Source organism: Hippoglossus stenolepis, chromosome 9 (genome assembly GCF_022539355.2).
Source record: "Hippoglossus stenolepis isolate QCI-W04-F060 chromosome 9, HSTE1.2, whole genome shotgun sequence".
Lineage (NCBI taxonomy): Eukaryota > Metazoa > Chordata > Actinopteri > Pleuronectiformes > Pleuronectidae > Hippoglossus > Hippoglossus stenolepis.
Window position 1 is genome coordinate 25,133,641 of NC_061491.1, and position 16,783 is coordinate 25,150,423.

At 44.3% G+C, this 16,783-nt stretch overlaps 2 protein-coding genes across 7 annotated transcripts in view; one reads left to right on the plus strand and one right to left on the minus strand.

Moving 5' to 3' along the window:
- Nucleotides 1-613: 613 nt before the first annotated feature.
- Nucleotides 614-2,670, plus strand: pebp1 (phosphatidylethanolamine binding protein 1). The gene is made up of 4 exons (XM_035165118.2): nt 614-852; nt 1,132-1,241; nt 1,948-2,048; nt 2,242-2,670. Exons 1-4 carry the CDS (start codon nt 718-720, stop codon nt 2,457-2,459), a joined length of 564 nt encoding a protein of 187 aa, XP_035021009.1. The 5' UTR covers nt 614-717; the 3' UTR covers nt 2,460-2,670.
- A 435-nt stretch (nt 2,671-3,105) lies between these two features.
- The window catches only part of taok3a (TAO kinase 3a), a 63,570-nt gene continuing 49,892 nt past the window's right edge, over nt 3,106-16,783 (minus strand). For 5 of the 6 annotated variants that reach the window (XM_035165113.2, XM_035165109.2, XM_035165111.2 and 2 more), the window contains exons 15-21: nt 11,216-11,452; nt 9,640-9,768; nt 8,527-8,730; nt 7,777-8,016; nt 7,000-7,212; nt 6,434-6,616; nt 3,106-4,486 (exon numbers count right to left, since the gene is read on the minus strand). In XM_035165113.2, coding sequence (XP_035021004.2) covers nt 4,325-4,486; nt 6,434-6,616; nt 7,000-7,212; nt 7,777-8,016; nt 8,527-8,730; nt 9,640-9,768; nt 11,216-11,452 — 1,368 coding nt within the window. In that variant the 3' untranslated portion in view covers nt 3,106-4,324. Of the gene's footprint in view, nt 4,487-6,433; nt 6,617-6,999; nt 7,213-7,776; nt 8,017-8,526; nt 8,731-9,639; nt 9,769-11,215; nt 11,453-12,022; nt 12,210-16,783 lie in introns of those variants that run through there. The other variant, XM_035165114.2, reaches the window with a different exon arrangement.

Consider the following 16,783-nt stretch of genomic DNA (forward strand, 5'->3'; position numbering starts at 1 on the left):
TATCTTGCCTGCAGGCTAGCGGAGCTAAGCTAACAAGCCAGGTACAGAGACACCGATACCTGCTCATCACTACTAACACTAACACATACATACAATAAACTTTACTTACCACAGAAACGGGAGCGCAGACGTCTTTAAGTTCTCCGTCCGGGGAACAAGCCGAACATCAAACCGTGTTATTCATCCGATATGTGAGTGAAACCTCTCCACAGACTCAGGTCCTGTTCGGGGACGGGGGTTAGCCTGTTAGCCTGTTAGCTTGTTAGCCTGTTAGCTTGTTAGCCTGTTAGCCTGTTAGCTCAGGTGAAGCCGAGCAGGCAACAGGCTAGGAGCTGGAGCCGCGACCTAACGGTGACGTCACCTGTCCATCAAGTGACAATTATTCATAATATCAAACCTCTATATAATTTAAACGAGTGAGTTAGAAAAAAATTCACCCCCCTCAGAGTTGTCATGAAGGAAGAACTAAGTGATTGAGACTAAAACCGTTTTTTGAACCAGGCTGTAAACAGGTTTAATTCTGCTCTAAAGTCGGGCTTTTTAACATGGGAGTCAATGGGAATTGACTCCTTCTTGGAGCCAGCCTCAAGTGGCCACCCAGTGAACTGCAGCTTTTTGCACTTCCGTATTGGCCTCGTCGCTCAGCCCGGGATGTTGCCCCTTGGTTCTTCCACACCCCGGACTCAGCAGCGTCTGTCAGCGGACTACCAGTGAGACATGCCGGTGGATTTGAGCCAGTGGAGCGGTCCTCTTGCTCTGCAGGAGGTGGAGGAGAAGCCCGCCCGGCCCCTGACGGTGAAATACGGATCCGTGGAGGTCGACGAGCTCGGCAAAGTGCTCACACCGACACAGGTCCGGTAGCTAGCTAGCTGCTGTGCTAGCAGGGCTAACGACGCTGCTAGCACAGCCTCGTCTCTGGGGGTTAGCTCAATGCTACACTGCTAGCACCGCGCTAAAGTGAATTTATATACATTAAACCTCTTTAAGCTTGTTTTTAAAAAAGGTTTAAACAATGAACCAGGTTATATAATGTCTGCGGCACGTGAGGTAGATGTGAAACACGGGGGAACAGCGCCCCCACGTGGGTAAACAGCTGCAGGTGAAGTGAACTCTGCTCATGTTGACCCGCAGGTGCAGAATCGACCCACCTGCATCGAGTGGGAAGGATGTGACCCGGGTAAGATGTTCACTCTGGCCCTGACCGACCCGGATGCCCCGAGCAGGAAGGAGCCCAAGTTCAGGTGACGAGAGATTAATCTATAAAACAAGATGTTCCTATAAGTTAAGATGAGATACAATAAGATAAAATAAACTTTATTGATCTCACGTTGGGGAAATTCACAGCAGCAGATTGTCGGAATGAGGACAAGACAACAATATCGAGTAGATAAATGATATACAGATTTTACTATCGATGAAAATATAATTATTAGATAAATGTACATGATTAAAGCACTACGTGAAGAGTAATCAATGTTTAGCAACACAAAATATGGCTAACAAACAAACAAAGACGAGAACATAACCTGCTTGGCGGAAGTAAAATTCATAATCATAATTTAATCATCACTGTACAAATAGATATTGATGATGCAAAGAAAATAATCAAATTGTGTTGTTAAAATACTAATTTAAATTTCGGGGATACAAGTTTTTGTTTTTACTGGAGAAATGCAGTTGAAGGGAACTAACATGGCTCCAGTCTTGTGCTCATAGGAACACTAGTCCCTGGTTGTCCCCCCTCAAAAAGTCCCACTCACTTTTTCTATATTGTGTATTTATACTGATGCTTTCAAACACCCGTCATCTCACTGTAAAGTACACAGAGCAGCTTAGTTATATTTTACTTCCATATTCACCATGTTGGCTCAAAATCCATCGGTCTTACATCGTGACTCAGGGCTCCTTCACGACAGAGCTTCAATATGTTTGTGTCTTTCCCTGAAGGGAGTGGCATCACTTCCTGGTGGTCAACATGAAGGGCAACGACGTGTCCTCTGGCTGCGTCATGTCCGACTACGTGGGCTCTGGACCTCCCAAAGGCACAGGTGAGAGAGTGGAGCTCCACTTCAATCTGCTGTTTCACCAACATGTGATTTGTTCCTTCCTTTGACAGATCATACGTGTGTCATACAGAAGTCTTTGTTGTAGTTTTGAAACCAAAACTAACCAGATCAAATAAATACCGGAAGCTTGGTTCAGACCTTCGGATTCAAACCACGAACCCTCTGTGTGTCCCAGGTCTCCACAGGTATGTGTGGCTGGTGTACGAGCAGCCCGGCAGCATCTCCTGCTCCGAGGCCGTTCTCACCAACTGCTGCGGCGACGGCCGCGGAAAGTTCAAGCTCCAGAGCTTCAGGCAGAAGTACGAGCTGGGAGCCCCGGTGGCGGGAACCTGTTACCAGGCGGAGTGGGACGAGTACGTCCCCAAGCTGTACGAGCAGCTGGCTGGAAAATAAGAGAATTAAAAAATCCTCAACCTGCACTAGGAGTTCCTGTGGAGGAAGCTCCCGTTCTCACATGTGGCAAAAAAAAACAACCATTAACAGTATTTTTCTTTTTTGTTAGTGCCACTGAATATTTTCTTTTTCCCACTGTTGCCTTCCCACGCTGTGACAAAAATACCAGTGATGTCACCTGATCGTCTTTAATAAACCTGTTCAACACTGACTGGATTCTGGGTTCGAGTGTTTTCTGATCGTTTGGCAGTTACTCAGTCGACTAATTTAGATCCTCAATAACATTTTATTAATCTAATATGAAGTAGTGATGATATATTCTCATAAATGAGGAATAATTTGAAGCGTTTGTTCTATTGAGCATTTTATTTTTGGAGATATGTAACTTGTAGAACCAGGCTACGATACAGTGTCTCAAACTTTATAATTAGGAGGTAAAATATAAAGATTTTTACCTGATTAAATGTTGGAAAAGTGTTTGTACTTTAAAATCAAATATCAATCAATACATTATACCATTGATCCTTAGCAGGAGGACCTGCAGCCAATCACGACGTTGGTCTCATCCTGGATCTCGGGGCCAAATAAAAAATAACACCAACATGAAAACTTCTATTTTACAGAATAAACAACTTGCACCACGTCGTCAGTTTGTGTGATGAGCACTTTATTTACAAATATAATTAAAAGCTCTGACAGATTCATGCTTTCTTTTTAACCTGGAAAAAAAAAAAAAATTAAAGTGCATGCAACAATAAAGCGTCATACTGGTCTGGTTGATAAGAAAAAAACTAAAAACACGGCTCGAGAGTCGCGAGAAGCCAGAAAAAAAAAAAAATAAAAAGATAATCCCATTGATAGAATGAATTTCAAATACTATCTGAGGAGGGGGGGAGGAAAAAGCGTCTTTAAAAATTCTTTTTTTTCGATATGAGTGACAGTTAAAATACAATACGAAAATAAGTAAAAGCTCTCCATAAATCCTTCTATACACAAAGTACAAGTCCGACCCCCACAATGAAGCCCTTTGTGCTATCTGGGAGCTGGAGCTCATGTGACACGTTTTATTATTAATATCATTATTATTATTCACATTGGCTGCCAGTGCAGAGAAATCAGTACGATACAAACACAGAGTACCATGATTCACCCTCAGTAATCAAATCGACCGCAGGAGTCACATGAATTATTATCATTATCCTTATAAGTGTACTTATCAACTTTGTGATGTTCGTATCAAATTATTCAAATTTGTCATAAAAATGTCCTGATGAGTCGAGGATAGAAAAAAGTGTTGAAAGAAGCAGTGCAGGAGAACGACTGTGGAAGTTTGATTTATCGCTTTGAACAGGTTTTTGTTTTTTTGCACCGCTCGAGACCAAAAAACGACAAAACGCACGACAAAAATCGATTACCTCTAAAAAACCGGGTGTTTGTGGAGCCGTTTCATTCGTCCTCGTTTTTCTCTCCCTCCTTCTCTCGTCTTCCACATTGCACAAGAAACAAGAAAACACCGTGACTACGTTATCGTTGTTCGTACAAAATCATGACAACTACAGGACGTTATCCAGCATTTTTTTTTTTTTTTTTGTCATCTTGTGACACGACGAGAGACGAGGTTGGGGGGGAAAGTTAAGGTGGTGGCCGTCGACCGGCCACTGGACACACACAGGATCCTTGTTTTGTTGTTGTTGTGTGTGTGTGTGTGTGTGTGTGTGAGGACGTCAGCAGCAGTGAACACCTGCACAGTCAGGTCAGGTCGGAGGAGAGGAGAGGCAGACGGACGCCCGGGGGTGACGAGGAGAGACGACAGTAGCAGCAGCAGCAGCAGCAGCATCAGCAGCAGCATCAGCAGCAGCAGCCCCTCATCTGTAGTCGTCCTTGGGAAAGTCCAGGGTGCCCAGGTTGCCGAAGCCCAGTCGCATGCTCTCCATGTCGAAGCTGTCGATCTCCCGCTCCTGGCGCTCCAGCAGGTGCTTGATCCGGTCGGTTCGCTCCTTCTGAAGGGAAACCAGCTCCTCTTCAATCTGCGGGGAACGGCATTTACAAGATTTAGGCTCAGAGCAGAGATGAAAAATTACTATTCAAATATTCAGAGGACAATTTGACGAGTCAGAAAAACATTCTTGTTTACTCTGCTCCCTTCATGTCCCAGAAGAACATGTACAAATGGAGAATGCAGCTATTCTCAATAATATCAATACACCCTTCGAGTGTTTGGTGTGAACTGGAACGTGGGTTTTAGAGGAGCTTGGTTTTCTTGTGGTGAGAAAGGACAGATTCAACATTTATAAAGCCTTTAGCCTTTTTATCTTTATTCCTGTTCATAAGAATATGAATAATACGAATCAGAAAACAAATGAGAAGACGCTGCTGTTCATCTTTTATCCCCACAGAGGAGAGGAGAGATATTTCAGTAATAACATCGACACAGAGTTTACTACTGGTCTCATTTCTTCTTTCTTGCCAGAGGGAAACAAAACAAAGAGAATCACTCTCCAGGAAAAACACAGTTCAATACACCACTGATGAACAGCGGAGTCGAACCAGCAGCTCTTCACTGTAAATCTCTATTTACCACAGGCTCGTTGTGTTTTTGCGTTTTCATGATTCAGTCGTTCGTCTTCTTCACTTCACTCAGTGACGTCGCGGCTGCAAACTTTGATGAGCACTCTCTCAAACTGTAAACGTGTGAGCGGGTTAAGTTTTATTAATCAGGTTTCGGTTAATCAGTTGTTTTGTGTCTGCTTCATCTTTCAGACTCACACGTCAGGTCGACACACAAACACAGACACACACACACACAAGCACACAGACTCAGGTGCAGACAAAGCCCCCGCATGGCGCAGTACGGCAATCTGAGCGACTTACTGAGCATGCACAGAAAACTCCAGACTCTGACCATGAACCGAACCAGAGGACAATAGTGCTTCTAAAACCATGACATCATACCGGTCCCCACAGCGCAGGGCTGTACGCAGCCAGGAGAGGGCGACACAGCACCGCCACTGGCACAGACCACACTGGACCCAGCAGAACTGGATCAAGGCGGCATTTCAAATGTGTCTTTGTTGTCGGAGCGCTGTCTACTAGACTGTGTCGATGACGTCGGTCACTGTGGAGGGAGGCGCACTCGGCCGCTCTGACCTGATCACATGTCAGCCGAGTACACGGCAGGTTGTCTGAACGCTCACACCGAAGACGTGTCTCTGTCTGGAGCGTCTCGTAAACGACTTAGGGGACAAACATCGATGGAGCTGTGTCCAACGTGTGTGAGGTCGAGGGAAATCAGCACAAAGCATGAAAGTTAGTTGTCAGCTTGTAACACGGCTGCAGATGTCGCAGCTAACCTGACTTAAGAGAATGTAAAAGCAACAGAAAGATGTGCTGTTGAGGGATTTCAGACAAACAGCAGCCGACAGAGGTGTTGTAATAATAGAACAATACGATGGGGTAGAGAGTGTGTGGGAGAGACGCCTGCTCCCCGCAGGAAGCCACGCCACTGTCATCGCCACCTGTGGAGACGGAAATCTGTGTGAACTCGTGGCTGCTGAGGTGGAAGCAAACGTGAATCAGGAGCCGTTTATACTCAACCCATTAAGGAAACCTCTGAAAAAGCAGATGTTTGTATTTGGACTTTTCATTTGTCTACAGACTCAGATGCTTCAGACTTTAAAGGGTTTGTTTACATCCTGTTTGTGATGTACTTTCCTAAAATGTGTGCTTATGTTCTTTCATGTCTTCTCGAGGTTGAGGATGAGGTTACTTTCCTTTTTGCCCTTTTAATTGGATGTACACGTATGAACGTACCCAAGACACATTAAGACCCATTCAGACCTTTGCACACATTGTGTTAATGTGTATGCCAACATGTCCTGGGCCACCACGAAGGACCAAACTACTCAACTGACATCTGAAAAGCTCAGAGAAATGTTATGAGTGTGTCAAACGTGTTGGGTGCTTTAGTTTGGCACCTTTTGTTCCAGGTGAGCCCGGCGCAGCGACACCTTCTGCTCCAGCTTCTGCTGCTCGCGCTCGTGCTGCGCCTCGGTCTGCATCTTGATCTTGCTCTGGTAGGCATTGAGCAGCTCCATCTCCTGCTGCAGCTGCTGCCTCAGGGCCTGGCACTCGGCTTCCTGGGCCTCGTCCAGACGCAGCTGACACGGCCGACCACGGACCACGACAGGGGAGAGGGAGGGTGGAGGGGTTCATGGATAAGACACATAGGAGGAGAGAGAGAGAAGAGGAATAGAGACAGAAATAATGGATGGAAGAAGATGAAAGGGCAAAAGGGACAGAAGGGACATGGAGAAGGAGATGAGGAGGACGGGATGAAGTGAGATTGTATATTAGGGTGGGACAAGGGGTGAGAAAGAAGAGAACAATATAAGATACAATTTGAGAACAAGCATAAGCAAAAGGTGGAGAGAGAATCTCCTTCAAAGATCTAAATTTCTTACTTTGAAATATACCATCGTGATTTAATAAGAGTTCATTATTGATGATTGAACAATGACCACGTTAACTTCTCTCGACTCACCGCCTGCGAGGCCATCATCTCGTTGATGCTCTGCTCGTACTGCTCGGCCAGGATGGCCAGCTTGCGCGTCTGCTCCTCCTTCAGGGCCTTGAGCACCGTCTTGTGGTCGGCCTTGGGCGTGACCTCCATCTGGTGGTGGCGCAGGGCCTTGTACTGCTTGGTCTGCACCTTACACGTGTCCTGGAACTGCTTCTTGATCTGCAGCTCCAGAGCCTGAAGGAGCGAGGACAGACAAAAGAATGAGAGAAGGTGTTGATCAGGTTTAAAGTCGATGGTTTTGCTTTTTGTCTTTATTAAGTTTGTTGAAGTTAAACCTTCAGAATTCTGCTCCTAAAGGTTAAAGATCTGACAAAACCCCAGTTCAAGTCTTTGTTTTATCAAAATGACCACCAGGGAAGTTATGTTTTCATTGCTGTTTGTCTTTGTCAACAGGTTCACACAAAAACGACTGAACTGATATTATTGAAACTTGGTGAAAGCAGCTTGATTGAATTTAAGGGAACTGTTTGGCCTTGGCGGAGGTACAACTGAGTGCTATTCTATTTTTCAAATGAATTTGTTACATCCTTGTTTCATCACTGTCAAACACGACTCGTGGTTTGCTTCACCTTAAGACGTGACTCCAATTTATATTCTCAAAGACAAGAACATCTTTGTTAAAATGGATCTGAAATCAAAAGGTTTTGGTTTTGAATTTCAAGCCCCTTTGTCTTTTAAGACGATAACCAACCACATGTTAAAGATCCTGCAGTGAAGACTTTCTCTGCGTCGACTCACTTTGAGGTTCTTGGGCTGCTGCCGGAGCTCCAGCACGTGCTTACGGTGGAGTTCACGCTCGCGCCGGTTGTTGTACTCGATCTGGTTCTCCAGCTCCGTCTGGTGCTGCAGGCGAATCAGGTCCATGCGCAGCTTCTGCAGCGTCTTCAGCTGCCTCTGCTCCAGCTCCTGCGTGGACTCGTCGTGGCGGATCAGCATGGCGTGCTCCATCTCCTTCTGGGTCTTCTTCTTGTTCAGCTCCTAGGAGGTAGGAAACATGGAGGAAGAAGGGGATTGGATGACTTGCTGTAGGTGCTACTGATTATTATTATTGTAAATTATCATTTCCCCCACTAGAAATCAATTTTCTTCTTTGTTTGTTTCAGTCTCAGAACATTTGTTGCCATTATCAACAAAATCCATAAATATCACACGTTAAATCTCCATTAATTTGGGATTTAAAACTATTGTGTAAAATGTGTATTTTCCCACATAAAGACTCTTTACACAACAGCTTTTCAGATTATGACATTGCTGCGACGCTTTACTCCAATAATCTTCTTACAGTTAATAGGAAACGCCTCATTGATCAGATCAGAACAATGGCTGCAGTTATCAAGGACACGCTGCCGTTTTCTGAGAATTACTCCGGGCCTTGTCACAAACAATAAAAACTAATGAACAGGGATTTTATTTTGAAAGTGTTTTGTGGAACTTACATCATGAATTTAACCATTAAATTAAGAATACATATATGCATGTTCTTCACACCTCTCGGATCTGCTCCTGCTCCAAGTCGTGCCTCTTGATCATGACTTTGCGTCTGAAGGCGCGGCAGTTCCTGTCGTAGAAAACCCTCTGCTGGGCCAGGAGCTGAGCCTCCTCCTCGGCCTGGGAGTGCTGCATGTTCTCCTTGTGCTTGGACAGACGCTCCTGCTTCTCCTTCTTCGGTGTGCTGTGGTCCTCGTTCATCTCCTGAGAAGAGGTGGAAGTTCACACACGGATCAATCATGAACCAAAGGACAATGAATGATGGGAATCTGTACGAGATTTATTTGACATGTTGGGTGGGTAATTTATCTGAAATTTAAATTTTTGGGATTATCCATCAATGGCACTGTATGAGGAACGTAATTGAGGATTAGTTTAAACCAGTGAATGTGTGAAAAGCAGATTTTCTTTACTATTATATTACATATTCTACATGTTCTGAATGTGGAATAAAAAGCCTCCGTGCACGTCAACATTATCGTGTGTTTGTGGAGCTTATGCCAAACTCCGGCTGACCTTCTGTCACGAACCACAGCTGACTTTCATATGGTTGAAAAGCTCCATAATTTCTGCCGAATCTCTCCCTCCGCTGTATGAGTTCTCTTTCTCTTTCATGGGCTTTAAGGTAATCTACAACTCGCGCTAATACACTTAACACATGAGCCTGATCCTCGCTCTCTGTGGTGTCTAATTCCGTTATAGCCCTCAGTTGGTGGGAAATATCTCTCCCTGCCAGAGACGCTTTCTTTTAACGGCGCTGACCTAATTTTGGTCACTTATCTCCTAACTGAAAACACAGTGCATCACACTCGCGGCCCACAGGAGTATCATCTGGACTCGGTTTCAAGGTTGCGGAGGCACATAAACGCTGCTCTGTGCGTATGGATTTGTGGGTTTTCCTCATTTGTGTGTATATACATGTGTAGGTACACGGTGAGTGGGCGGTGTGACTCAACACAACTTTCCAAAAGACCACTTTGGAGGTAGTGAATGTGCATGTTTGTGTGGAGGAGGGCTGATTCAACTGTGCACAGCCGACTGGACCGTGTGTCACACACGAGGGAGAAGCGCACAAAAGGATGAAAAAAAGGAAAACAGCAGAACGTGGGGCACCTCCTTTATCTTCTCCTTGCAGAGTTTGTACTGCTTCTTTTGATTATCCAGGAAAGTGGTCAGCTCCTTCTTCTGCTGTGCCACGATCTGCTGCTGGAACTTCTTCTCATCCGCCAACGCCGTCTTCATCTGGGGGGGAGGGGGGGTGCAGGAGACAGGGAGAACAGGGGCGAGGAGCAGTTAGCTCAGCAGTCAGAATATTTTAACTCAACACAATCTCAGCACTAAACTGAGAATTATACAAGCTAAAATGTACTGTATATATCAAGATAACTATAAATAATATGATTTCAATGATTTTCAAGCAAAAATACCAAACGTGAGAAGTTGCAGGTCTGCAGCTAATTATTCTTTTCATTCTGAATTTATTTCCTGTTTATTTTCTTGATAAATTGTTTTTTAAAATTGAATTATTATTTATAAATGTTTAAAATTTCAGTGATAAAAACTATGTATATATGATATTTCCAGGATATCTTAGCGGAGGATTTCTGGTTTTATATAATTATGAAGAGAATATCTTTTTGTTTTACTCCCGGTCACAGAAAACAAATCTAGTGAAGACGTCCCCTTGGTCTCAAGGAAATTCTAAACATTTTCCAAAATATTTCACTATTTTGAAATCATTTTAAATTTAAAAAGGTTTTGTGCCCAATTTCTTACCATACAGCTGCTGACAAAACCCGACACCCATTATGAAACCACATTTAAATCCACTAGATCCAGATGTTTATATGAATCCTCATGAAATTGCACAAACTCGTCGATTCCAACCTTTAAAATGTCCAATTTTTTTCCCATCAAGATTCACTCATAATTCTCTGAGAAGCCATTGGAATCGCAATGTTGAAGAAAGTCTGCTTCCCTCTACAAAATTCTGTGTTAATCCGTTCAGTAGTTTTTTGCGTAATCCTGCTAACTATAAAAAACAAACTCCACCAAGGAGGAGGTAATAATTATATAATAATAATATTTATAAATAGCTGCAGCCCCTTTAACTTCTCATGTCTTGTTTATTTACACCACGATCAGTTAAAGACTTCGGGCTTTGAGGTGATTGGTTTTATAGAAATTCAATAAAAAGATGATTTAACCAGTATGCAATAAACCGTTGGTCTAACAGAGCGATGTGTCACACACACATGTGACCTTGTGTGTTTATGTTGCTTGTCTTTATGAGCAGATATATTATCTCTGGGGCCGGGTCGGCACGCCGCACGCTAATCACCGAGATACACAGCTTGTTTTGCAGAGCGTGACATCTTCTGACCTACTTCTGCCCTTGTGTTTCATCATATGTATCATTGGGTGGCAGCAATGTGTTAGGTCTTAACTTAACTCTTCTTTCCCAGAGCGAACAATAACAACTCTGAGCAGAATCAAACTAACTCTGCTCCAGAAACAGAATCTTAATAACTACAGCATCATTTCCTCCCTTGTTTTTTCCAAAGCAAACTCTATCCCTCGAGCCAACTGTTGCACGTTGCGATCATCTGTGTAATAACTTAAGAGTTTACTGCACTTGTGCGTCCGCTCGTGTGCAATAACCCCCCGACCACCCTCCGACAAAGCCCACCTCCTTCTCGCTCTGCACGGCGTGGCGCTTGGCCAGCTTCTCCAGCTCGATGTAGGCGTTGTTGGCCTGCGTCTCCACCTCCTTCTGCAGCTTGAGCCGGTGCTCGTCCATCTCGGCCTTCAGCTTGTTCTCCAGGGCTATCAGCTGCTTCTGGTGCTGCCGCCGCATGCGCTTGTAGCCCGACATCTGCTCCCGCAGCTCGCTCTCCTGCTCATGCTCGTGGATCTGCTTGGTCACCTGTGGAGGAAGAGAAGTTGGGAGATGTGAGCGCTTCCGACAACTGATTCAAGATCAGACTTAAAACAATGTTGTTGTACATACACAAGAAATGAAAGGGTTTTAAAATACAGGGTGAATCAAAGCTCCAATGTTCAATCTGTCACCTGCTCTTTGTAAATATTCTGCAACAATTTATCCAGGTCATCTTTTGGTTGATGAGTTGATTAGTTGAAAAAAAAATTAATTTCAGATCAGCTGCTGTTACCAGTGAGGAACTTAAAAAGTTTACACAAGTGATTTCAAATAAATTAAGACTTTAAAAAATAAATACTGTGAAATCCCTTTAGCTCTGAGCCAAACAAAAGCTCTTTCATTTGACCATCTCACACAGAGTCACCGCACAGATCAGGAAACCGAAAAACCATCTGAAATGTGTTCAAACCAGATGGAACGTGAAAAGCAAAACACAACTGAACATCTCCATCATCACATTTTATCCAATATAAGCATCAAATTAAATGTCTGAACAGAAACATCATCTTTTTCTCTTTTTTTTTTTTTAGAAAAACCCACGACCGACACACCAACCTGAGCACAGAAAGGATTCTCCACGTCCAAGTAATACTCGCTCCGCATCTTCTCATAACTTCCACCTGAACTCCTCCGGCCAAACATGATGGCTACTTTAGCCAAGTGCACCAGCATCCAGGAACCTTGTGCAGCATCCTACGTCTGACAGAACCTCGTCTGCGCTCCGATGCCACCCCGAGACCCCCCACCCCACCCCCCACCCCTTTACTGGAAGAGGACCCCCCCTCACTTCTCTCCTTGGTTCGAGCCCTGGGCACGCAGCGGCAGAGGCAGGCGTATGAACTACGAATGAGGCAGGCCAACTCCGCAGGCCAACAAGAGCACAGAGCGGCTCTTTAGTCGGGCAAACGCTAAGCGGCGTACAGCAGGTGGGTCACATGAATACCTCATTGAGAAGGAGTGAGAGAAGTTGAAGGGGGGAGGTTGGAGGGGAGAAGGCAGAGAGATAAAGGGGAGGGGGCGATTGCAAAGGAGAAGCAGCAGATGGAGAATGACCAGAAGAGTTAGAAGGTAAGAAAATTGAAATAATGAGAAGTAAAGTAAGAGCATCTAGAAGGGAAGAGGTGGAAATAGATGGAGGTTTGAGCTCCGCTCCTTAATCTGTGCTGAATCAATACCCCTACTGTAATACTGCTGCTGCTCCCAATCCCAGTCACTTGCTCCGCTGCCACCCTGCACGCTGCCACAAAGGGCCAAGTCACGTCATGTGATGGCCTCTTTCACACAAGGCTCAGGCCCTGCAAAGGAGATCATATTCAGAGGGAGTGGAGGGGCAGCATGGAGGCGAAAGGTGAATGTTCCAGTGAGATCAGTGGGAATTTCACGGCTGAACGAAGTTATGCTGCTGAATTAGCAGTTGGAGGAGGTCTGTCTTAAATTACGTTTGTGTTGCACTGAGAGGACGCTATTTGCTGAGTAGAAGAAATGTGCTGATGGTGGCAACACACGCGTAACAATATTTGTGCTGCTAAAGGACTTTTTTTTAAATGAACAGGGGCATTTCTTTTCCTACTTTTGCCCATGATTTGAGTTAAAAGGTTTTCAACCCTGACAGAATTTGGAGGAGACGTGGAAGAAGCTCTGCAGGACACTGGAATTGTTCTAAACCAGAAGATAAAAACACGAGTTGAACTGGAAGGACACCAAGTAGAGCTCAAACCTCCACCGAGGCCCAACGGTCTAAATTCACTAGATCCGGATTTGTGTTTGGATGTGCACCAGATTTCACTTACTCATAAATATCACTCGCCTAAACACTCGTCTTTCTTTTCATCAGGATCCATGAATTATTCTCTTAGAAATCAGGTTGAAAAATGCCCAATCTTGCAATATGAGAGAAAAAGTAGAAATATTCCAGGATCTTCCCCCTGATCCAGACCCACACCAACATTTAATGGTTTCTCTCCTCACCTATAGCACTTCCTTCCACCAAGGTTTGTAGGAATCCATCCCATAGATTTAACACAATCCTGCTAACTAACTAACCAACAAAAAAAGACAAAAACATGATTTCACTAATGTCCTTCCTCATTACATGAAGTTAAGTCCAGTGTTTCTGGCTGTTTGTCAGGTGCGAGACAGAAAAAGAAGAAATGTCTGCACGTTGAATGTTAGTACAGATGTATAGTAACATGTGGTGAAGTCGTCTGGCTGAAGGAGGGAAGTTAAAAACCTCCACAGACCCTCATTTATTGCCCCCGTTTTCCTGTACATGGACAAATTTGTTCTCATGTAACAGCTCAGGAGGGATGCAAACGCAAAAACTGTGCATCTGGTTTAACCACAAGCTCTGACATCTACCTGCAGGAAGTCTTTTAATCCATTTTCTGCTAAATAACTAATAAATACCATTAAAATATATTGTTATGGGTTTAAAGCTGATGGGGAAGAAGTGTGTTTTGCTGCGTCTCAAAGCGCTGAAGACGATCGGTAGACGAGGTGAAGTTTTTAATAACGCTGTTGTCTCTCGTGCCACCTCAAGCTTCAGTCAGTTACTTCATCTGACCTATAATAACCCCTGCCCTCCCTCTCACTCCGCTCGCGCCTCCTTCTCGTTTTTTTGTATTTCCACCGTTTCTCTCCCTTCTCGTCCTTCGCTTACATCTGCCTCGATCATTTCTCCTTAGTTTGCACTTTCTCACCCTCATCTTTTATCTCTTCTCTTGAACATTTCTTTCTTTTCTTCACGTTATATCAGACTGCATCATGTCATCTCTGGGTATCAAATCCTTTCACCCTCTTTTTGTCTTGTACATCTTGTCCAGATCTGTGCTGCTCTTATTTTTTCACATGTTTGTTTATCTATCCTGTCCTTCTCATCTCTGATGTCTTGTCTGTATCCTCCTCCTCCTCCTCTTCCTCGTCTTCTCCTCCTCCTGCTGTGACGCTCTTTCATTTCATTCCCGCTCTAATGTCTTTGAATCTCCCTCCATCACCTTGATTTCCTCCTTTGTCTTGAAAACACGAGCACACTTCTCGCTCTGGAATCACTTGCGTTTGTGAGGATGCATCTTATTACTTGCAGTTTTTGGATTATTTTCCTTTTTTTTTAAAAATTCCATTCTTCTCATTCATGATCTCTCTCTCTCTCTCTTCCCGTTCTCCATCTTCATCTCTCCATCACCCCTCACCATCTGGACCCCCCGCTCCTCTCTCTCCCTCTCTCTTTGTCTACCTGCTGATTCCAGTCTCAGCGAGTTGAGGCCAATCTGAGGACGTCTGCGCTCAGGAGAAAAAACATGATGTCATCTTTTTCAGCGCCGGCGGGCAGGACCGGCACAATCACACGCTGTGGTTTACATGATGCCGTCTCTGCTCAAGACTTCAGTTACACAGAGCTGCCGACACAGCGTGTGCCACCTCGGCTGCTCAGATTCTAGTTTGAATTTAATCCACAGCAAATTACAAAGAACCAAAACAGTTTTAAAACAGGACTGTGTGAGTTAGAGCTCTGCAGCATTCTGACAACGCTTCTGTGATATTAAATGGATTCTTAAACAGATGAATGATGGAAAACATAATAGAGCTCAGGAGAGAATTTCTTTAAACTTAAGGCTTCTCCTGTAACCCCTCGTCTCTTATAACATGGGTGACGTGTCTCACCCATAGTCTGCATATAAAGATGTATAACGTGTCACTACTTCCTCCTGTGGAACACAAATGAAGCCAAAATATCCCGGATACAGACGTCGCCATCTTGCACTTTCAACGTCATTTGAGAGTCAGTCTTAGCTGTAAATCATGACTTTGGCGCAAGGTGGCGGTGTTGGTTTTCAAGAGATTTTGGCTTCGTTTCTGTATAGTGGGAGGAAGTGTGGAAAAGGTCATTAATCTACAACCTATAGCTGCTTTTCCACTGATCACAAAACCCACTAACATCTGGCTTTTGCCTTTTATAGGATACAATCGACATTCACTCCCCGGTCAAATGACTCAGGCAGACGAGGCTCCAGCTCTGATTGGCAGCGATGGAAACATGACACCCAGGTGACTGCACCTTCTCCTGCTTGTGGTGCAAATTGAACATCCAGGCGTTGGTGCTTAAAACATTTGTGTACTTTTTGTTTTTAGCATGTTGGGACAGCGATTCTTTCTTCGCATCGTGCACGTGAAGTGAGAGAGCTCCTGAATTTCTGGCCCATTCATGAAGTCGAACATGACTCACCGGGAGAAAAACATTTATATTACACAAGAAGGTTAATCACTTTAACTGGTTGGCTTACATGGAGTCAAGACACTGCTTAATTTTAAAGGGTCACGAGTCAAGAAAGGTTGGGAAACCACAGTGTGGAGGCTTCTGGAGATAAAACTGAGACAGTGCTTCCTCCCCAGGGGCCACTGAAACAAATGCTTGACAGAGTAATTACCTTATTTTATACTTTTTTGGCGAGGTCCCCCCATAAGGAAAAGTAAAACAGCAAAGAAAGGAACCGTATATCACTAGGAAATGTTTCAGGGTGGATTCTGACTCTGGAATTTGATGATATGTTTCTATTTTCAACCCTCATACTTTAGTGGCTCCAGCGTTGGGGTTCACTGGATATGTAGAATGGCCAGAAGGAATCATACAGATCCTATCAAATATGAGACGCCACAACTGTAAGATAAATATAAACACAAGAAATCTCCAGTGGTGTGTGAATAATACACACAGCCCCTGATCTATCAGTGGTTCACGTGCTGGTCAAGGACACACACACAACCACACATACACACTGCCTTGCTCGTGTGGTCTGGTTTAAGACCTGACAACAGACAGGACTCAGAATTAAAACCACTAGGTCATGGATGGGTAAACACAAACACACACACACACACACACACTTACACACAACACCGCGACTACTTACTAGTTACTAGAGCTGGTTTCCATGACAACAGACAGGGAGGGAGAGCGAGAGAGCAAGAGGGGGAGACATAGAAAGAAGGAGAGAGAGAAAATCCCACCCCCTTCAACTGAGAATATCTGAGAACGCTGGTTTATCAAGAGCAGGAGAGGGAGGACGGGGAGGAGAGGTAATGTGAAGCATAGTACAAGAGGAGGAAAAACAAAAGGAGTGAGGTGAATAATAGGGATGAGGAGGAGAAATGGTTAATTGTGGAGCCGGAGAGAGGTGAAGACCAAAATATAGATGGAGACGAAAGAAAAATAATGATCAAAAGTACAGAAAACAAAGAGTAAATATCAAAGAGTTGGTGAAAGAAGCAGAGAGGAAGGAACAAGGAAAAGACAGATCTGCTAAACAACGTGACAAGAAC